Source organism: Cyprinus carpio, chromosome A19 (assembly GCF_018340385.1).
Source record: "Cyprinus carpio isolate SPL01 chromosome A19, ASM1834038v1, whole genome shotgun sequence".
In the NCBI taxonomy this organism is placed as follows: Eukaryota; Metazoa; Chordata; class Actinopteri; order Cypriniformes; family Cyprinidae; genus Cyprinus; species Cyprinus carpio.
Window position 1 is genome coordinate 22,348,015 of NC_056590.1, and position 23,329 is coordinate 22,371,343.

At 37.6% G+C, this 23,329-nt stretch overlaps 3 protein-coding genes across 4 annotated transcripts; 2 read left to right on the forward strand and 1 right to left on the reverse strand.

The window, feature by feature from the left end:
* Positions 1-172: 172 nt before the first annotated feature.
* Positions 173-8,030, reverse strand: LOC109111733 (kelch-like protein 31). Its single transcript, XM_042777082.1, has 6 exons — positions 7,857-8,030; positions 3,840-4,463; positions 3,146-3,492; positions 2,607-2,906; positions 2,149-2,324; positions 173-1,876 (listed from the first exon to the last, which is right to left on the reverse strand). The coding sequence occupies exons 2-6, from the start codon at positions 4,252-4,254 to the stop codon at positions 1,120-1,122; spliced, it is 1,995 nt and encodes a 664-aa protein (XP_042633016.1). The 5' UTR covers positions 4,255-4,463; positions 7,857-8,030; the 3' UTR covers positions 173-1,119.
* An 841-nt stretch (positions 8,031-8,871) lies between these two features.
* On the forward strand, positions 8,872-19,731 carry LOC109111734 (elongin-A-like). 2 transcript variants are annotated; one of them, XM_042777083.1, is made up of 13 exons: positions 8,872-8,933; positions 13,389-13,548; positions 14,756-14,812; positions 14,930-15,045; positions 15,313-15,797; positions 16,341-16,615; positions 16,702-16,813; positions 16,946-17,098; positions 17,376-17,473; positions 18,192-18,372; positions 18,523-18,649; positions 18,810-18,962; positions 19,152-19,731. In XM_042777083.1, the coding sequence occupies exons 2-13, from the start codon at positions 13,477-13,479 to the stop codon at positions 19,237-19,239; spliced, it is 1,917 nt and encodes a 638-aa protein (XP_042633017.1). In that variant the 5' UTR covers positions 8,872-8,933; positions 13,389-13,476; the 3' UTR covers positions 19,240-19,731. The 2 variants fall into 2 exon arrangements, with proteins under 2 accessions (XP_042633017.1, XP_018980269.2); XM_019124724.2 differs by lacking the exon at positions 8,872-8,933 and having other exon boundaries at positions 13,341-13,548; positions 18,810-18,958.
* Positions 19,732-20,171: 440 nt separating this feature from the next.
* On the forward strand, positions 20,172-22,757 carry LOC109111738 (PITH domain-containing protein 1). Its single transcript, XM_019124730.2, has 6 exons — positions 20,172-20,559; positions 20,797-20,840; positions 20,990-21,067; positions 21,891-21,995; positions 22,099-22,207; positions 22,420-22,757. Exons 1-6 carry the CDS (start codon positions 20,359-20,361, stop codon positions 22,519-22,521), a joined length of 639 nt encoding a protein of 212 aa, XP_018980275.1. The 5' UTR covers positions 20,172-20,358; the 3' UTR covers positions 22,522-22,757.
* Positions 22,758-23,329: the final 572 nt, after the last annotated feature.

Here is a 23,329-nt window from a genome sequence, read left to right on the forward strand (position 1 = left end):
TTCACTTCTTAATAGCCTTGGGTGTGACCTTTTTAAATCTAGAGACTTGTGTGGTGCTTATAAATGTTTTTTGAAGTGCCTGCATTTCATTACCAAGACTAGTTTCTGACTATTGAGGGCTTGTTTGTGGTTTGTTGCAGTGAATATGGCAAAGAAAAAAGAGCAATGTCACTTATTTTTAACAAGTTTTATTCAATGAAATCCCAGAGATCTATTTACCAGACAACACTTCAGTCAAGGCTCTAATCTGCTACATTTTCCAGATTATGCATTTATTTCCATTTGGCCATGTATTCAATTGTTGACATTTTGTTGGGTATTTTTACTGGTTCTTTTAAAGGGTTTTGTTTTATACTGTTTATAGGTGTTCTCTACACAGTCAAATAAAGACCCTTTAATATAACTTAAATACATAAAGGGGTTAAACAGGAAATGTTTTTTTTATTTATTTTTTATTCATAACCAGTCTAAAAATGTTGGTTAATATGTGTGGCATTATGCACATTCTTTGGTGGGCAATATCAATAGTTTGGTGCCCAATTGTGTGTCTGAGGTGGGTATTGACTTTTGCATTGCACCTCTTTGCATATAAGAAATTTAAGTAGACCTGAAAAACTTTTGCAGTTATTGGGTTTGGTTAAGAGAAAATCGATAAACTTATAATAAATAAAAACAATAAATAATGCGAGAAATAAATAAACTGATATTACTTAATTCAGTACTACTAAATTAGCTTGCTGATAATCCAAAATGGTATTTTCAATAAAACTGTATAGCTCAATTTCTAAAACTCATTTATAGAAACTCATAAGAAAATACCTCTAAATTCCTTGCACTGCAGAGGCTCTTGTGAAATGTACCTTTCACATTCTTTATATGGGCCCTAGGTAGTACCTCGTCTTTGAACTCCCTGTATACTTAATGCATCTTTGGAGTTTAAGAACAAGTTTTAAAAAACAAAGACTTCTGTGCTTTTCCCTTCATGCTGTTGTTCTTTTTACATTCTACTCTTTAAATTTCCATTTCACCAATACGTCTCTCTCTCTCTCTCTTACACTCAACAATCTCTCCTTTCACCGGTTTCTTTCTTGCTCTTTGTTTTCCCCCAGCTTTTCTTTCTCATGCAGAGTTATGCTGTGTCACACTGCTCTGATCTTCATTGGAAGGTGTGTTCCGGTGTCTGCGGGATGTGTGACGTGGGGGCAAGGGAAGGGCACAGCAGGACACCCCCACAATGGGTTCCGGCAGGTCTTCCACTGTTGACCAGCTGTCAGTGCCTGGGTCGTAGCGTTGGACTACTGACTTGTAACGTTTCTCTGCTTCATTCCATCCGCCTAGCAGGTACAGATGATCTCCCAGTGGAGACATACCAGCTGTGCTCACTCCCAGGGGCAGGGTGGCAGCTCTGGTCCACTCCTTGCTCTCAGGGTTGAAGACCTCCATGGTCATCACATCAATGCGGACTCCGCCGGGACCAAGTTGGCTACCTCCTACCACGTACACCTTGTCAACTACTGTTGCAGAGCAGTGCCAGCCACGAGGTGTTTCCAACTCTCCCTGCTCGCTCCAAGTGTCACTGTCAATGCTATAACAAATGACAGAGCGAGAGTAAGCGCAGTTAACATACCCACCAGTCACCAAGATGTCTCCCGACGGTAGGACGGCACTAGCATGGCAGCATCGTGGCATATCCATTGGAGTACGGAGTTGCCAAGTGTTGGTAGAGGGCTGGTAGCTCTCAATGGTGGCCAAGAGGCCTTCAGTGTTGCGGCCACCAATAGCATACAGCCGTCCACCAGTGGCCACCAAACTGAAATGGGTACGTCGTTGGCGCATGCTGGTAAGATGCAGCCAAGTGTTGAAGCGAGGATCGTATCTGAGGATCAGAAGGTAATGCAGTCAAATCTGTGTATAAAATTTTAGACTAGGGGTATCCAATCCTGTTCTTGGAGGGCTACATTCCTGCAGAGTGACAACATGCCTGAAGCCACCTAATAATCCTGAAGCCCTTGACGAGCTAGTTGTGTTTAAATAGGTTTGGGACTAACCTCTACATGAAGGTGGGAGTCCAGGAGCAAGATTTGACCACCCCAGTTTTAGACTGATTGATAGAATCTACAGATGACTAAATTATTTATTAAAACATACCTGCTAAGGGTGCCAACAGCATGTTTAGCTTGGTTTCGGGCATCATTTTGATCTTCTCCTCCTGCCACATACAGGAATCCATCCATCACAGCCACGCACTGGTTGAAACTCTTTGCTGGAAGCTGAGTAAGATGACGCCATGTAGCCATTCCCTCTCGCGGATCTCTCCAAAGCACCTTTGCACAGTAAAACAGGTAAGTGAGCAATCAAAAATTAATTTCCTTATGCGGACAGAGCAGGGAGTTTAGTCCTGCTCCTGGAGGACCACATTTGTGCACACACAGTTTGACTCCAACCCTAATTAAACCAGAAACACCTAGCCAAGGTATTCAGGATTAGAAACTTTGAGGCTGGTGTGTTGGTTCAGGAGGTAAACTCTGCTGAAAGGTGCTCCTCCAGGAGTAGAACTGGACAGCAATAAATCAAGAGTATTACATGTACATTTCTTCAATACATACCTCTCGACTTAGGGCACGCTCAGTTAGTGAAGGACGACCCCCAATGGTTAGAAGAGCATTCTGGCTTCCGCGGACCTTTGTGTGCCGTGACTGCAATGTGTTCTGCTGGTAGGGCAGCAAATGGTAGTTCATGGCATCCACCAGAAGACGATGACACCGAGGATCTAGCATCATACGCGCCACTGGCTGGATCTCACTAACCAGGTCATTGGCAGGGATGGTCTCAAAGCGCACATGAGACAGCAGATCTGCAGCATGTTCTTGCCTCTTTGGGTCAAAGTCTAACCACCTCATTGCAATCTAGGTTCCAAGAAAAGTTAAAGTGAGTGATCTACGTTTAGTATCTAATTCAGTCTACTTTATAAATAGTGTTCATCCTGTACATATTTATAAACTTCTCACGACTCTAGCTCTTTTTACAGTATGTGCTGTGTTTGCAAACAAATTCAGCATTTGGGTCAATGTATAAATAGGATTTCCTAAGTTTTTGCAAAACCTCTATTCCTCTTGCCCTTCCATTCTTCTTTCCTTACACTGACCTGAAAGGTGGTGACCTCTGAAGGAAGAGCTAGGTTGTCATCTTGGAGGAAAGATGTGATCTGTTCCAGGGTGAGTTGGTTGAATTGGGTTGTCTCAGAAAACTGGGCAAAATTCTCCAGAATGTAGCGCCGGGCAGCCTCGCGGACAGGCATCAGGCCATATGCAGCGCCAATATTCCACACGTACACACAGGTGTGCACATTCAGCTCAGCCATCAGGAAGTCCATGCACATCTGGAGAAGATGAGGGATTTGTAGGGTGCTGGCTGCAGACACAGTGCAGCCAATGGTGTACAGGGACATGTGCACACGGCCCAGGTAAGCAAACGTAATCACATTGGCAAGTCCTGAGGAAAAATATAACACATATATGTTATGGTGTTTTAATATTTATGGCTTAACTATAACTTCAGGCATGATTCCAATTGCTTGGGTCACTCAAAAGATTGGGGAACTTTAAGAAATGCAGCTAGGTCAGTGGTCTTCAACCCTGCTCCTGGAGACATACTATCCTACAAATTTTAGTTCTAACCTGCTCCAACCCACCTGCCTGATTCAGGATCAGAACCAGAATTGTCCTGAATGGTTGCTTCAGGTGTGTTTGATGAGAGTTGGAGCTAAACTCTGCAGGACAGTGGGTCTCCAGCCGCACAAGTGAAAACCTCAGAGCAAGGTAATATCTTTTAACGCTTACCGAGAGGTGAGAGGGTAGGAAGTTCCAGCCGTTTGAGTCCAGGGTCCTTTGCCAGGACTTCACGAAGATACTGGCTGACTGAGGAAATTACTAGCTTGTGAACATCGAATGCCTTGGTTTTGCAGGCTATTTCCATGTCAGTGAGGAATCGTTCCTGTCTCATGCGGCTCAGCTCCTCCAGCAAAGCGGATCCATGCAGGGGGCGGGTGAGCTCACTGCCCAGGCCAAAACCTTTCTCCCCAGGTTTAATCACAGGGGGTGGCAAGGGCACCCCATTGAGCCGGTTCAGCTGCTCAACATTAAAAGGAAGCTCAAGTTTCTTAACACTAGGCTCTGGGACAACTACTCCACTCTCAACTGTTGTTGGTTCAGGAATGGACTTCTTAGGCCGGGGTGACTTCTTCTTGGGAGCCATTGTAATATGTAGGCTTGTTAGATGATAGCTTTTTATCAGTCAGGTTAAGTTTTATTTATTTATTTATTTGTGTTTCTTTAAAGGTTTTTACTACCAGGCTGATTTTGAATCACAAAAGCACAGATTAACCAAGATATGGACAGACAGACGCACTACACTTGCAAACTAACAGTTGAGGAGTGTGATTGATCCACGTCAGCGCACACCACCTGAAAAGAAACAGATTAAACATACAGTACGTATGAGTTCAATAAATATCATATGCTTCATAATATCATGGTCAACATGGATGGGTTTACACTTGATATCATCTCACTTTTTTACAGTGGGAGGATATAAGGCTGATTGACAGGTGCATGTGGTCTCGTAGGGGGAGTTTCCAAAAAGGATAGCCACGGTTATAATTTATTATAAGCAAGTTAGTTTGCAAGTAACATGCATATTTTTGTATTCCAAATTAAAAGGATTTTTAAAAGTATATTCCATACTCTCTCTGTTGATATAAACACATAAAAACCTTACAGAACACTATGTGTAGTTTTGTTACTAGATTAAATCATGGATGTAATGTACATTTGCATTGACATCTGACTCTTATTACATGATTCAGCATGTAGAAGAGAATGTGTTTATTCTTATCTCAGTAATCCCCTCCCATTTGGCAGCTGTTATTGTTAAATATACATGCACAACTACCAGACACAAATATTTAGCCACATAGCTTATTACAGATCGCAGCATATGAATTATTATTTTTGCCCAGGTTGTTTGTAATCATCTCATTGAAAATTTGTATGGTTTCAGACTCAGAGAGAAGATTGGTTTGTTAAGCTTGCAAAACCAGACCAAAGCAGACCTCCTCATAAACAAACAAACAAACAAGCATGATTGAACTGTGGTAAACAGATGTCCTTACACCTCTTCTAAAAATATTCTAAAGCCACATAAGAAGAATAGCAGGGGCTGTGCTGCTTAAATTACCCTCACACTGGCATCATTCCCTTCCTGCCCTCTCTCTCACCCCCATCTCACCTTAAAAAACCTTCAGTCTGTGCCACAACACAAAGGTTTATCAGTGTTCTCAAAATCAAATGCAGTTGTTTTCATTCAAGAGGAAACGCATGGATATGACTCAGTTGTGGTGTAACGTGAATCCACCAATTTACCATGACAACCTTTTTCACCAAGGACATAGATACACAAAGGGCTGCTGCTTGAATGTTATCAACAGGTGTTCAAGGGTCTAATTTAAAAAGAAAAAATAATAACAGGCATAGACTTTGTCCTCTGTAGAGGACATTATATTTTAGTCAATTTCATTGAGACTATAAATGCCACAGATTTAATACTGGATGCTCTGTATAGAGCACAGTCAGGGTTTTATAGATATCAAATGTTTGGAGGTTTGATCATAAGCTCCCTCTCCTTGTTCTTTAAAAATGACTGAATGATCAAATTTAGCACTCTTAGGAAAATATGATAATATTTTGTAATTATCATTTAAATCTGGCTGATTTTCTAATTGTTTTAAATAAACATCTCAGAAAAATGTCATGGGGTTTCAAAACAGAATATGAGTTTTTGTTATGAAACAAGGCTTTATTTTATACATGTCTTCTGTAGAGGACAAACGTCATGTTAATAAGGCATTTTGGGGAAACAGAAGTCAATAGGGAAAGAAATTATAGATTAATATTCCTATGAAATATGAGATATTCTTACAAAAATATTGGCAAGTTATTACTCCCATTATTACTTTTTTCATTATGGTTTGCCTTAAGAACACATTTATATGCAAATTATATGCAGTGTATAGATACATTGCATAAAATGGGAATATCAGTTTATGGACATACTGGATTAGGTAAAATAGTATATAAAATCACTCTGTTACATCTTTCATAACATTTGAGAATCATCTTTGAACAAAGTCTGGTTAAAAAAAAAACTGGTGACTGAAAATAATTAATCATTGTTTTTGCCTATTCATACATTTTCATGTCAATTTTTTTTATTTTATTTTTTATTTTATTTTTTTAATAACTTAGTCCCGGCGTCCTCTACAAATGACATAGCATTTTAATAAAATACCTTTAAAAAAATTTTTTCCCTACATTTGTTTCTTAGGTTCCAACCAATGTAATGACATAAAAGCCTGAATGTTAGGAAAGCAAATGTTTATGACAGCAAAAGCAACAATGATTTTAGCTTATATAAATATATACAATAACATATATACATATATAATAACATTCTGTGATGGAAATGAGAGAAGAAATGGCATTTTTAACATTTGCTTTAAATAAAATGGCCAACTTTTTTGTACTTTGTAACATTTTAGGCATTTTATATTGTGCAAACCTTTCAGTGTTTATTTCCATCTTCACAGTTGTTTTTTCCCAGTCAGAATACTTTTATTCCTAGGTGGACCCTAATGGCAAAATTTACCATATGTAAAGACCACCGATCGTAAATATCTTAGAATAATAAAATTTGGTGCATTTAGTCTTAATATGAGCTATATTTCTTTCTTGATGATACATTAGATATCTAAATTATATGTTGCCTGCCATGATTTCGTGATACTTTAATTTGGATCGGATCCATAGTTTTCTGCGGATGTTTAAATGATTTCAGGAGTGTTGCAACATAATGTTATAAAGCACTAACACGACTGTCACCTCTTAAATAACACCACAACAGCTGCTGACCCTGCATGGGCTATGACATACACACACAAAACCACAGCACATTTGCAGCTATTTAGAGCACAGAGAGGAAAATGCTTGAGGGGGAAAAAATCAATGACAGGTTTACAGTTTGATGAAAGTTTCAGTAATGGTCGTACAATCATCTGACCCAGATAGCTCAATGAAAGTCATCTGGAGATCCTTTCAGGTTAATTGAAAAATGATAGGTTTGTGTTCTTAATGCTGTAAAGAAGATTTCACAATACTCGATATGAAAAGGCGAGAGGTAAGCAGGGGGACAAGGACATTTCTATAAAGAGAAAGATGATACGAGTGGATGAGAGGGTAAGAGGAGATGGGAAAGAAGCAGCTGTTACAAGTCAGTCTTAAAAGCTGAAGGCTTGGCTGTCTGTCTTCAGTATTAAATGTGTTATGGAAAGTCTGACCAAGTATTTGCGTGCCGACCTCCAACAAGCTACTCGCTCTGCTTGTTATTTATAGAGTGAGAAACAGCCTTCATGTTATTCTCGGTTTTTGACTCTGACTGGTCTGTTTAAATTTAGGCCACACCACTTTGATAAGAAAGTCTGCATTTGGATTGTGAAATGTCAGGGATGCATATCCAAAGTGATGTTTAGTTTTCAGCAAACTCACATAAATTGAAACATGGCTATATGAAGTAAGCATGTGACATGATTTGAGCTTATAGTTAGTCCAGAAAGCTTTTTTTTTCTTTTCTTTTTTTACAAATCTTTTTAATTAGGAGATGGTGAATCTAATTCATGCATTGGAAATGTAAGCAATGTTCTGTTGCTTTTAAAACATTCACGTCAATGTCTAATTTAATGTATATGTATTATTATGCCCTTATGCATTATCGAAAGAAAGAAGAAGCACAGTCAGAATGTTTACCTCTACTTTATAGCTCTCTTCCAGCTCTTCTTCTTTGTCTTTTCTTGTTCTTTCATTCGCTTTCTTCTAGTTCTTGAATCCACACTGTTTTCTTTCTCTCCCTGGTAATCGGTCTCTCACTGTCTGTCTGTCTGTCTGTCAGAGCTCTGTTGGCAGCAGGAGTTAGTGGAAAAGATGAACCAACCACAGCTCTGCAACACAATTCTACCAGTCCTCAACCCCACCTACATAACCTTCTCCATATACAGCCCCCCAACACCCCCCCCCCCCCCCCCCCGAAAGAAAAACAACAACTGTCCTTATCCAGCTTGTCCTCCTTGCACCAACCTCGTAGGACACAGAAGCTGTGTTATTGTTACAGCCAGGGCCGTAGCTGGGGTTTGCGGAGCCCCTGTGTTTGTACCCTTGGGCCCTGTTTGAAATTATGTAAATAGCACAAATAAATAAATATAATAAAAATACTAATTAAACAATGTTCAACTTTTTTCAAGATTTAAGTACAAAAACAGAATAATCAAATGTTTAATATCTTAGTCTTCACTGTATAAATTAAATATAGAATAAATCTTGTTAAAACTACAAAGTAATTTAGTTAAGAGCAGTGAGTGATTTTCTCTCTTTTATTTTCTTGGATTTATCATGGGGACAAAGACAACAGCTGGTTAATTAGGCGCGGTCACTTTAAGAGACAATGCATCCAATATAATGATACACATCCGATTTCTTTCTCAACTGTTTACGTTCACATGTCTTATAACCAACAGTTTGTTGAAGATACTTGCCAAGATGGTGTTGTGCCCAATTCTGACCTCCGCGAGATTATTACCCCCTAGTGTGTATTGCTAGGTTTAGGAGTAGGGGTGGGGGAGGGGTTAGGATTAGGCAATCAGGTAGTGACTTCAACAACCGTTCAAACAAAATAAGAAGAGAAAGAAACTGTGCAAAACACAGATTTTTCGACATAATTTTCCAATCAATCATAAGAACAAGCACAAGAAGAGGCAAAACTCAATTCGGTGTTCAAGGGATGTGAGACACGACTCGTTGCGCGCACCGAACACAGCGCACAAGTACTCAGTTGAGTTATTTTGCATCTGTTTGTGTTTGAATGCTTTAAAATCTCTTGAAGGTTTTAATTAGAAAGGCTTAAAAACACATGCAAATGATAAGCTTTTGTGACGATTCGAAATCGCCTATAAGTATGCGTTCTCATATATATATTCAGGTACATGTAATAAAAATGTAATATCATGGAAAGACTACTGACTTGACAATAAAAATTTAATATCATGGAAAGACTACTGACTTGACAGTTGTTCAGAAGACAAAAGGAGGGTAAGCCACTGAAGGTCATTGCTGAAAGCTTGACAGTTGTTCAGAAGACAAAAGGAGGGTAAGCCACTGAAGGTCATTGCTGAAAGGGCTGGCTGTTCACAGAGTGCTGTATCGAAATATATTCATAGAAAGTTGACTGGAAGTAAAAAGTGTGGAAAAGGTGCACAAGCAACAGGGATGACCACAGCCTTGGGAAAATTGTCAGTAAAAGCCGATTCAAGAACTTGGGAGAGCTTCACAAGGAGTCGACTGAAGCCAGAGTCAGTGCATCAAGAGTCACCACGCTCAGACGTCTTCAGGAAATCGGCTACAACTGTCACATTCCTAGAACCAAGCCACTCCTCAACCAGAAAAAAACATAAAAAGCATCTCACCTGGGGTAAGGAGAAAAAGAACTGGACTGTTGCTAAGTGGTCCACAGTCCTCTTTTCAGATGAAAGTAAACTTAGCATTTCATTTGGAAATCAAGGTCTGGAGTCTGGAGGAAGACTGGAGAGGCACAGAATCCAAAGTCCAGTGTGAAGTTTCCGAAGTCAGTGATGATTCGGGGTGCCGTGACGTCTGCTGGTGTTCATTGTGTTTTATCAAGTCCAAAGTCAATGCAAACGTTTACCAGGAGATTTTAGAGCACTTTATGCTTTCATCTGCTGACAAGCTTTATGGAGATACTGATTTCATTTTGCAGCAGGACTTTAGCACCTGCCCACAGTGCTAAAACCACTTCCAAGTGGTTTGCTGACCATGATATTATTGTGCTTGATTGGCGAGGAATTCGTGCAAAAAGAGAAAAAAAATACAAAAAACATGAAGGCTGCTTCAGTAACGCCTCAGCAGTTCCACAGGCTGATCGCCTTCATGCCACGCCGCATTGAAGCAGTAATTCGTGCAAAAGGAGTTTGGAGTTTCAAATCTTTTTTTGATTGATCTTTGAGAGAAAATAATACATTTTTTTGAGATACTGAATTTTAAATTTTCCCCAACCAAGAATAAAACGAAAAAAACTCTGCAAATATAATTTAAATAATCTTATGGAGAAAGTTTGCTTTTTTTAATTAAATTACACACACAAAAAAGAACTTTTCCATGATATTACCAGCTTCAGTCACTAGTCTGTAAACATTTTTTTACAACCTTATTATTTAACAGGCTATATTTATATAACTATAACCAGCTTCAGTCACTAGTCTGTAAACATTTTTTTACAACCTTGGCCAAGAAGATGCTTTACTCATGTTGTTCAGGTGAGTCCTTGTATTTGAATAATGTAACAATTGAAACTATTTAATACATTCTAAATCACTTTTAAAAAATGCTATTTTTTTTTGGTCTTCTTAGTTGAAGAAATAATTATCTGAAATAAGCACAATGCTAAATTATACAAAGCTTGACAATACATAAACACATCATGGCTTCACCATGTGTTTTTTTTTATTATTGATTCACTCAAATTAAACATTTTACAGTAGCCTTGGGGTGAACACAAAGAAAAGAGATACAAAATTACAATAAAATAGAGAGGAAAAAAAAAACATGGAAATGTTTACATACATTAATACACTTAACAGCTTTCTAGTTTATCAGATTGTAAATAGTTTTTAGGTATTGTGGAACTTCTTATTTCAAAATGAGAAACAATGGTTTATAATCACCATACTTGCATTTATGTATACTAAACTTTGACAGCAAAAGTCATAAATGAATCAAATAATATTCCTTATGGAATGACGTGTCGCAAGTGAAAAAAAATAAAATAAAACATTTTCAAAGCAAAGTTGAAAGCTGGGCATGATATGATCTCTAACAAATGAGCAGAAATCTGACCAAAAATTGGCTGAGTAAGGACAACTCCAAAATAAATAAAATATACGTTTCTGTATGTAGACCACAAAATGTACACAGTGTATCAATATCACAGTTAAATCTGTTTACAAGGAAATAGTTACTGGGGTAATATTAATAAATGAGTTTGAAAGAAATTTATTTTACTTTATTTGTGATTATATATTTATGAGGTAATTTTCAGATTTTATTCGATATCAAACCATCAACACAGCTATTCCAGAAAGTTACAATAGGAGGTCTAGAGACGACATACTTTTGAAAAAAGGCCCAAACCTGTCAATTATTGTGTTTAACAGAGGAAGAAGAAAAACAGGATCAAAAGACTGCAGAGAAGATTGGGGACATGTATTTTTACAAAGCATTTTTAACCCAGAGGGGACAACATCCATAACTACAGCATATTCTTCAGGAGTGACTGGGATTTTAAATTTAGACAAAAATTCAGAATAAGTTAACAGAAGACCTTCTTGGTTGAAAAATTGGCTCACCAAAACTATATCAATAGAAAACCAATTCTCAAAAAAAAAAAGTATTTTAGATTTATATAAATTATGCTTATTATTCTATATAAAACATCTATTAGGTAAGAAATTATGTTTATAAATTAAATTCCAGGAGAGAAGCATTTGTTTGTGAAAACTGGATAACTTTAACGGAAGTTTAGAAATGCTGTAGTTACAAAGCAAAAGAAAATGAAGATCTGCGAAAAAATACAATGAGGAATACTGTTCCATATACTACTTGTTTTTTTTTTTTTAAATGTTTGACCCAGTTTACTTTAAAAGTATAATTAAGAGTGGTAAAATCTAAGAAGTTCATCCATTTTCAGTTGTGTTCATAACCACATATTTCGTAAATAATGGGTTTTATTTTCCCATAAAAAATTTAAAAGCATATTATCAACAGTCTTGCAAATATTATTGTTGACTGCTAGAGAAAGAGCTGTATATGTGAGCCTTGAGATGCCCTCTGCTTTTGTAACTCTCCCCCTCAAAGATAATTCTCTTAGTAACCACTGATTAAAGATTTTCTTCGTCTTATCAAAGTTTAGCTCACATCTTCTCTCTTCATCCTTTACAATCTTTATACCTAAATATGTGACTTCATTTTTTATAGGGATACCACAAATAGATGGTAAATCACACTGCAAGAGAGATTAATAATACACAGTTATTGAGATTCAAATGAATGAATATTAATAGCTTTGGGTATTTCCCCTGCAACTTTTTTTAAGAAAAAATGGTATCATCTGCTAATTGGCTAATGGGGATGATGTTATCTTAAAAGTACTCTTTTTAATAGAATCAGCAGTTTCCATTGAAGTATAAAGTTTTAATAGTCTTAATGAAATAATTACCAAAACCAATTTTTTTAAGGCCTGAAAATAAAATAATGTTCAACAGTATTAAATTCCTTATGGAAGTCTAAAAAAGAATGAAGCTCTTATGTGAATAAATGTGGGGATGATCAATGAGATCTAAAACTTAATGAATATTATTTGAAATATGTCTGTTCCTCATGAAACCTGACTGTGTATCATCAATAATTAAGTCTTATGTCTTTTTAATTCTAACAGAATATACAGAGGCTAAAATTTTATAATCAATAATAAGCAAGCAAATTGGTTGCCAATTGTCTAAAAATAATGTGTCTTTTTTAGGCTTGGGTATTAAAGTAATTAAGCCTTGTGTGAGGGTGGGTGCAAGCTTTTCAAGGTCTATACTCTGAGAAAAAAGTTTTAAGAGAAAGGGAGCAAGTTCTTCAAAAAAAGATTTATAGAATTTAGAAGTTAATCCATCCACACCAGGGGATTTATTTAACTTTAGTTCCTTAATAGCATGTAAAACCTCCTCTGTACAAATAGAATCATCACACAGTTCTTTTTTGTCTTCACTTATAGATTTAATATTAATAAGGCTAGCTAAGAAATCAGATGTATCCTTTTCATGAAATCTAGATTCATAAAGAGAGCTATAAAAGGATGATCAATGATCAGCAATAGATCTCGGGTCATGTGTTAATAAACCATTTATATTTAAATGTAAAATAGTATTTTTTGAATGACTTTTTTCTAATTGAAAAAAAAAAAATAGATGAGTTTTGTTCACCCTTCTCCAGTCATCTCTGTCTGGATCTAATGAAGGCCCCCTCTGCTCTCCTTTTATATCATCTTAATGGTTTTGAAGAGTAATCAGTTCCATTTTTTCATCGTCTGAGAAAATATGGGGAAATCAGAGAATGTCTCTGGGGAGATCTTTGAGTGAAAGCTGTAATCTGTGAAATTATAGCTCCGCCAAGTGATTAGGATGACTTTCTAACAGCAGTATGACGTTCTTCCGGAATCTACGTCTGCAGTGACGGAAGTTCGCATCAGGCTGAAACAACAGCAGGCCCCTACTACACCACTGTTGTGGCTTCCGGGCAACATGCACCAGCTGTAAACATGGCGGAGGAGATATTGGAAGCAGTCGAGAAGTTGCGGTTAAGGCTCGCAGAGAATCAAGAGCCTCGCAAGGTAAGGGACCTGTTCGGCGAGACGAAGCGAATGCTTTACGTCTCCTCTTTTGTACCGTGTATGCCTGTGTTTTACGCTCTTCGGCGAGTGTCTAGTCTGAGGTTCGATCAACACTGCTATCCAGAAACCCCACGTATAACAATTACAAGAGCAGCGGACCGTGAAACGGATGATCGGTTTAGATAGAAGAGTCCGGATTGAGATTTCTCCTCATATGCCTCGAAATACCGCTACGACAGCAGAAACGGCATCGAGCTTTCCCAGAAGCGTGTGCTCCGTTATCAGAGATGTCAACCACAGCGATTTAATACGATAGCAGTGACAACTGAAGACAGGCCCTGAGTAATGCAGCAGGGGTTCTGTTACTCCATGTAAGACACGATTCCTCCTCAAAACTGAGTAGTTATTACACTGAGGTGCAATGCTTCATTCCACGCCTCGGAATGTAGTCTAGGTAGGAAGCTCAGCGGGGTTTGAGATACTGCTCAACTTTCTGGTCATGTTCCTCTGTAGGCCACGATGATACTTAAGTGAAATTGCACTTAAATGTTTGTTTTGGTAGTTCTGGCATTAAAGTGAATCTTTGACATAACTAATAACTTTGTTACCTGACACTAGTCTTATTTACAATGTTGTCATCATGTACAAAAAAATAAATAAATAAAAACACTGTACTATTATGTTATTTGGACATTGCACCATGGTCATGTTTTTTCTTTTTTTTTTCTTTTGATGTACAAATGGCAGTTACTCCTTGAAATATGTAAACATCGTGGTGTATGCTACTGCCAGTTTTCTTTTTTTTCTAAATGTAATGCATGTATGATTGGTCTATGTCTTATATGTATTTGGGTATAATTTGTGCATCACAGTACATATCTGTTTTTTTTGTAGTAATTTTTATGGAATAATATTTTTTTGTAGTAATTGTTATGGAATATTTTAGTATAATTTAGGTTAAATACATTGTAAATGATATTAGGTAATAAGAGTAGTCTAGTTTTCAACAAAGTTTGCAGATAAACTTAATTTGATCACAAAGATTTTGACAAAATGTTCTTCCCAATATTATTGTTGTCATGGTGCAAAATCAACATTTTGCCACAACTGCCAATGGTGAGTGTTAATGGAAATTTTATCAACCATAAATACGTCTTACTGTCAATTAAACTTTTTTTTTTTTTTTTCCCTTTCATCTTCTGTCTAGCTGCTGAAAACTCTCAAAAGGCTGGGGGAGCTTCCTATAACTGTAGAGATCCTGGTGGTAAGATTAAAACATTACTTATGTTCTAAATTATTACTCTTGATTTGAACTAACAGTTTTTAAAAATGCAATTGGTTCTATGGCTTTTAATGTGTTTGTTTTCTTTGATTCTTGCAGGAAACAGGCATTGGAAAGACAGTGAATTCTCTGCGTAAACATGAGTTTGCTGGGGAGGCAGCGAAGAACCTCGTGGCCAAGTGGAAAAAACTGGTTCCAGAGAGATCTGCAGACAGGTTCGCTTTTTAAAGTGATATATTAAGTGTTCACATCATTGCAATTAACCATTTAAGGTAATAAGAATAGTGTAATTTTCCACAAAGGGGAGAGATAAATGCTTAAAATCTGTTTAGAAAGATTCTTGACAAAACATCTGCTGCAAAATTGCTGGTGACTTTTGCTTAGATAAGAAGTTTGGCGGGTATTTATTTTGGATCCCTGGTTGTGAAGTTGTTGTCTTGTGAAATAAGAGATTAATAAGTATATGTTTGATGTTTATCAAAACCAAGTGTAAAGGAAGGGCGTTCCCACTCACGAACGAATGAGTCTGGAGGGCACAAACGAGTCCGGGAGCGGTCTCCAGATGAACCTCCCCTTATGGAGGAGGAACAACATGAAGAGATGGGATACCAGCATGACTACTCCCCCTCCCCTCCACAGCACTACAGCTCACAGTACAGGCACAGCAGTGCAAGGGAGTATCAGTCAGATGAATATGAAAGCCCTCAAGAAGAGGAGCCAGAGCCCAGTCCTCCACGCAATGACATTAGACACAGCAAACCACACAAAGTGCCAGTCAGAGAGCACAATTCCCAAGACATTCAGGAACAGGAGAGACGGAAGAATCGTCCCACAGGTGTCCGCAGCAGTGAGGAGAGGATGCATAGAGCCGACAGAGAGCAACAGGGTGGGACAAGTCACAAATCTAAACACAACCGACATTTAAGCCCACACGAGAGCAAGAGGGAAAAGAAAGGAGGAAGTGATGGTAAGAAAATTTCTGCTTTTATTGTGGTTGACATTTCTGTTTTAAGTCAATAATATATAGAATAATATATATAGATAATATAGAAGCAATATCCCTAAAGAAATCTCTTATATTTACAATGGCCACATTTATTTGATCAAAAATACAGTAAAACAGTCATATTGCGAATATATATTGTGTTATTACAATTAAAATAATTTTCTCTTGTAATAATTTCCTGTGATGCAAAGCTGAATTTTTCAGTAGTCATTACTCCAGTTTTCATTCTAATCATTCTAATATGCAGATTTGTTGCTCAAGAAGCATTTATTATTATAACCGAACAGCTATGTTGCTTAATTTTTCAGGCAATTCTTTGATGAATCGAAAGTAAAAAAAACAACAGCATTTATTTGAAATGGAAATCCTTTGTAAAAAATTATAAATGGATTTACTGTTACTTTTGATCTTATTTTTTTGTTTTGACATTTTCTCCCAGTAAATGACTTAAAACGGAGTTGTTATAAGTATAAGGTTTTAGTTGGACCTGCTTTTGTCTCTAAGGAAAATCAAGGGAGCGGAGGGAAGTTCCAGAGCCAGTGGATGAGGATGAGGAGCCATTTGAGGCTCCAACTATGTCTTTCGAATCCTTTCTCACATACGATGCTCCGACCCCAAGCAAAAAGAAGAAAAAGCAGTCCTCGCGACCCCTTCAGCCTCCCGTCTTGCTTCCTTCTGCTTCCACTAAGTCTGGCAAAGCCAATGGGACCAGTAGTAAACACTCAAAGCCATCCTCTTCCTCAAAGACCACTTCTGTTGTTCCACAGAAACGCAGGAAGGTGAGGCTGAACTTGTTTCTCAGGCGAGGTGATGGGAAACCAGCCTTTGTCCATGTGTCGAAGGATATTAATTATTATTTCTCCAGGTAGTGGATGTGGTTCCCACTCTGCCTGATATCCCTTTGCCAGCCATCCAGCCCAACTACAGACCACTGCCCTCCATTGATCTTACACCACTGTCCCCCCAGAGACGCAAAGGTACTCACTTTTAAGTTTTATAACCCTTTAAATCAGACTTTTGCCTAACATACCTGAAAGAAACAAAATAAGTGTATTAATCCCGATGATTCTGTCCTCATGGACTCATAGCAACATGTTTTTCTTCTCCAGTCCCGCTGTCATATGAGGAAGATGATGGTGTTTATGCAGGGCGACGACTGAACTCTAAAATGGTGGTGTACTCTGGGTCCAAGACCACGTATTTGCCGAAAATGATGTCTCTGTTTGAACAGTGCATCAGAGTCCTACAGAACAACATAGACTGTGAGTTTTCCTATTCTCTGATCATTTGTTATAATGGTAATTATTGATTAAACAGTTTAGCCCTAATCTGCATTTACTGGGTCAGTTTAACCCTACATATTCAAGAGTCACAGTTTGCTGTGTGTGAGAAATGGGGTGACAGTGACAGCACTTTAAATCGCTATGTTCAAATCACATCTGTAAAGGATGCCATGATGGTTCAGGTTGGCTGAAGTGTTAAGTATAAATTCACCTGAAATGAATCAGCTTTTAACTGGTATTTCTTGTATTTTCTTAGCAATTGATGAAGTGGGTGGAGTGCCGTTCGAGATTCTGCAACCGGTTCTGGAGAGATGCACTCCTGAGCAGCTTTATCGGATTGAGCAGTCTAATCCAGTAAGTGTGTCATCACAGTCACATGCAAATTATTTATTTCACAGTTTTTCATCGCATCTCTCATCTGGTTCTGTTACAGAACTACTTTGTATTCTTTTCAGAATTTTTTATTTTTATTTTTATTTTTTTACAGATTTTGAAACCGTAATTGTAATATTTCACAATATGTCGGTTTTATTATATTTTTGATCAAATAAATGAAAGTGAAAGTGAAAAAGTGACGTGACATTCAGCCAAGTATGATGACCCATACTCAGAATTCGTGCTCTGCATTTAACCCATCCGAAGTGCACACACACACTCATATTATTTACATATTTAGTAATACAAATCACCGCAAGATCCTTCCAACATGCACAACTCTGAGTTACGACTCCACTCTCAAGGGCACCTAAGTCATGGTATTGAAGGTGGAGAGAGAAAAAAAAATTCACACTCCTGCCGGCCCGAGACTCGAACTCACAACCCTTCGATTGGGAGTCCGACTCTCTAACCATTAGGCCACGACTTCCCATGCATGGTTGATGAGCATAAGATACTTTTTCAAAAACATTTAAAAAAAATTCACACCCCAGACTTTTAAACGTTAATTTATATTTTCAGTCGTCGTGCTTATTTCAAGATCAACGCTGCATTTGAAGTTTTCCCATTAGAAATTAGAATGGTGAGTTAGAGCTCATTTTAAGGCAACTCTTTAATTTCAAGCATCTCTTCTCAGTATTTCACAGAAGAGTCAGATGATCTGTGGATGAGACACTGCCAGCGGGATTTTAAACATAAACCTCGGCAAGAGTATGAATCTTGGAGGGAGCTGTATCTCCGGCTCCATGAAGAAAGAGAAGAGCATCTGCGCAAGCTCACGGAGAACATCACCTCTGCCCATGCAAACAAACCTAAAGGTACATACAGGCAGTAATCAGTACTCTTTTAGATCAAATGTATTGCATAGAAAACATTGTAGCTCAGTGACCGCGAAAAAAAGGTAGGTGAGGATCCAGTAAACGGTGTTCACAATGATAACTGTTTCCCTATATTGTTCACTTTAACAGGGCGGCAGGTTAAAATGGCTTTTGTCAACTCTGTCGCTAAGCCTCCACGAGATGTCCGCCGTAGACAGGAGAAGTTTGGCACTAAAAATGGTTCTCCCAGCACAAGTGCTGCTCCTCCATCTACCAAGTAAGTGAATGCTGCATTAGTCACACAGATGTCGTTAGTCATGTAGATGACTCTTCATCATGACAGTCTGCTTTCTGAGTTTCTCAAAAGTAAACAGAGGTGGATTTTCTTTTCTTTTATGTAACTCCATTTAAATATGATGCTAATTCTTCATATACAGGATCAGACCAGCAACAAACTACAGCTTTCATAGCAAATCCAGTGACGGTGATCATTCGTCATTAAGCAGTCCACCTGAGTCCTCCTCACGCCCCTCTGCTCCCAGCAGTGCTGGTGGTCACAGTGCCAGAGACAAACCGCAGGTCAAAAGTGAGTCTTAAAGAGGAAATGTTATTGCTGTTACATGTTTATCTATCTCTACATGTACTCCTTGTAGTCATTTATTTTATAGAAATTTCTGTATTGTATGTTAACCATTTAATATTGATAAGTTATGCTAATTTATTTGCTTGAACTGGTTGTTTGAATGTTTTTAACCACTTTTCTGCTCACTCTTTTTCAGAAGTTGCCCCAATGATGGCTATGGCTATCAAAGCATTAAAGAACAGATATTCCCGGCGATAAAGGGGAAAATATTTTTGTGTGTGTGATAGAAGAGAGAACGACTGATGGAGGAAACATTTTTTTTGCTGTAATGCTTCATAGGAAATGTGCAATTCCTTCTCACCTCTTATCTTTTTATGCTTTTTAATATTATCAGTACAGTTCACTGGAAGCAATCACAGAACATATCTGCATCAACAACCATCCACGCTCAATTATGTCATAGCATGTTATAATTGGTACACTACAGATGACCATGTGACACCAGAACCCAGTCTCTCTGTTATATGTTTAATTGCTTACATTTCATTGCACTTTCATGGGACTAAGTATATGATTTTATCGTAGATTAAGAGGGAGAATGAGAATGAGATGAGATGTAAAAGTTCAAGGACTGTTCAATTCCACACCATCATATTTATTTTAAATCTTGGACCTGGCAGTCCTGGACCTTGCCTAGAATGAAAGATCAAGTCGTTTTAATAGATTTTATGAAGTGTTCTATGGACATTTTTAATAAAATCCATGTGTTGCTCTCATCATGTTTTTATTTATTCATGGGTATATTTATGGGAATTTAACTTTAATTTTATACTAAATTGGGTTGGTTATTATGATTCGGTATTACAATGAAAGTCTTCATTTTCAGCTTTTCACTATCACTCTGTCCTATCACCTAAAACGGAAATTATATCTTGTTATCTCCTGTATGACTTTCTTTTCGTAAGTGGAACATAGAAGACATTAAAAAGTGAACATTTAATGTTTGAGTTAAACAGAAAAAAGGAGAATGAACAACATTGGACTGAGTAAATAATGTCATAATCTTACTTTAATTTAATAACTTCAGTTAAATAATGGCCCAGTCTGTTTTCTTTCCACTTTATTTACGACGACGCGGAGCGACCAATGAAATGAGACGTTAATGCGTCACAAGAACGCGACTCCAAACTCTGCTCCTCATTGGTTCCCTTGGTTTTTGTGGTCCAATCACGTTCCACGTGTCGTATTTGCCTGTTGTCTACTTTCCCACTTCTGCCACCTGTGTAACTGTACGAGTTTAGCAGATGTGACAGAAGCCGCTCGAGCCGTCGTACATATCTCTCCATTAAGCTTAGTTGTGAGTGTTTCGGCACTTTTCCGGACCCGAACTGCGAGTTCACGCCATGTCTGGACACGGTCACGGCCACGGCGGCGGACACAGTCACGGTTGCTGTGAATGCGACCACGAGCCAGCAGAGCGAGGGGTGGAATATGAGCTGTACAGACGCATTGATATCGAGAAGCTTCAGTGTTTGAATGAGAGCCGAGACGGAGACGGTAAACTGGTGTTCAAGCCTTGGGATCAACGCACTGACCGGACGAAGGTACCAGTTCACCTGGCTTAGTTACGCAGGAGGTGTGACATCCTGTAGAATGGAGTCAGACTGCGAATTAAGACACTTCTGTATTTACTTACATACATAATTGCATTTATGCATGTTTATTTTACTTTGTATGAACTCTTCTAAGTAGAAGACGACGGTTGTCTTTTGAGAAATTAAATAAACGGATTGCTCGATTGTTAGAAACCTGTTCTAATGTTTGTCCCGTTTTATTTTCAGTTTGTTGAAAGCGATGCTGACGAGGAGCTGCTGTTCAATATACCGTGAGATTTGCTGCGAGCAGCATCCATTCTCTCACACTCATTTCAGTTTCTCTTCTGTTCTTAATTATCTTGTTTAATATAATTACCTAAATACTATGTGCTTTTCCAGTAGAAATGGACATAGTCGGTGCATATGATTAAATCTGCAGGTTTACAGGTAGCGTGAAGCTGAAAGGGATCATTATTTCTGGAGAAGATGATGAGTCACACCCAGCTGAAATGAGACTGTGAGTTCGCACTCACTGACGAAAAAAAAGCGAGAGCTCTTGTAGTGTGACATGGATAAGTGTTGCAACTGGGAATGGGAATCTGCTTGCTGAGCTTGAGTGTCCAAACAGTTAGTTTTAATAATTGCTAATAACTGATAAGCTATTAAAAAGAACATTGTTTAAAAGGCCAAATATTACAAAATTTTTAAATAGTTTGTGTCTGTACATTTGTTTAACAGATATAAATAATAATAAAGCAACAAAATGTTTTATAAAAATAACTTTATAAAAGAGCTATATAACTTAAAATTTGCTTTAAGGACATAGTTCACACAAAAATGAAAATTTGCCAAAAATGTACACACCCTCAGGCCATCCAAAATGTAGATGAGTTTGTTTCTTCATCGGAACAGATTTGGAAAAATTTAGCATTACATCGCTTTCTCACCAATGGATCTTCTGGAGTGAATGGGTGCCGTCCAGACAGCTGATAAAACCATTACAATAATCCACAAGTTTTTATCAGATGATTAAAAACATTACAATAATCCACAAGTGTTTGAAAGCTGATAAAAACATCACAATAATCCACGTTTTTATCAGCTGTTTTTATCAGATCAGAAACAAACTTGCATGAATCTTGGATAGCCTGAGGGTGAGTAAATTTTCAGCAAATATTCTTTTTTTTTTTGGTGAACTATGCTCTTGCATTCATTAAAATATTTTCATCCACTGAGGATAATGCAGTTACAATTTACATGAATGAGTGTTGCAAATGGATACTCTTAATGCAGTTACAATTTACATGAATGAGTGTTGCAAGTGGGTACTTTTTGAGCAGGTACAAGAACATCCCCCAAATGTCATTTGATGATACAAGCAGAGAGCCAGAGCAAGCGTTTCGTCTAAACAGGGATCCGCTTGCTGAGCTTGAGTATCCTACCAAGTAAGCAATTTTTAGAATGTTAACGTGCATAAGCACATTAATAGTACATCTTGTATATTGGACACTCTAAATCTATGTTGACCACCCGCCAATATTTATATAGGATTGCAAGATTCTCCAATGTGCAGCATTTATCAATCCACATACCTCGAAACTTTGGGGCAGAATCCACTCGTGTGTATTACATTGGTCTGCGGGGAGAGTACACAGAGGTCAGTACTGGATAAAACATATATCATAATATAACAACACTTCCATCATCATTTTTAATAACTAGTGGAAGATGTACCATATTCTGACAATATTATGCTAATGTTACTGTTCTTATAAATATTTGTTTCACTTTGGAAAGAAAAATAAGTTGAGAAATCCAGAAGCATCTGCATTTTTGCAGTCATCTGGTATGTTTTTATCTCTCTTTCAGGCTCATAGGCATGAGATCACAATCTGCAACTATGAAGCAGCAGCCAACCCAGCAGATCACAAAGTGGAGACCATTACACCCCAGACACAGTTCATATCATGACAAATGGAGGAGAGAGAATCTCACGTGTGCTGTGTGAAACTATAAAAGTGTGCAAGAGTTTTGATAATGGTGAGATGATGAACTGAGAGAGCCGATGTGTTCAACAGGGTTTTCTTCACAAGGGTTTGTTCATCTGCAATTCTGCTAACGTGCCAATAAACCTTAGGCTATATAAGCATAATTACTTCATGTATGCTTATGTCAAATAAAGAGTGTATCCTTCAACTAACAGAACAGATCAGCCTTCCAAGAAGCCTGTTCCTTAAAAAAAACATGCCTAAAGAGTGGAAAGTTTGTTGTTCTTCTCAGTTTTATGTCTTATGTTTTGACTGAGACCTCAAAGTGTCTAAAATTGATGGATTATTGTAGTTTGTGTAAAAAGACATTTTTAAAGAACATTTCCTGGTTAAATTCAATTGCTTTTGCCATTTCATATCACACTAATTTTATAACTTCTGTTATTCTGCTGCTGTTTAAATAGTGGTGCATGTCTTAGAGCTACAATTTCAGTTCATGTGTTTTTCACAAATACATGTCTATTGTAAAAGGAGAAGTGAAGATAGAACCATTTTGAGCCTCCATCTCATATATATATATATATATATATTTTTTTTTTTTTGCTGAAAACCCTTAATGATATTTTGTTTATAAATTATAACAACGGTTTTCTTAAATTAAAAGGTGTGTTGCAAATAGGCCCTATAACTATATATATTAATGTATAAAATATATATGTATAAAAAAACATTAAATCCGCTTCCAAATTTGCTACATTCAACCTCACGCGGTTGAACAAATACGATGACAT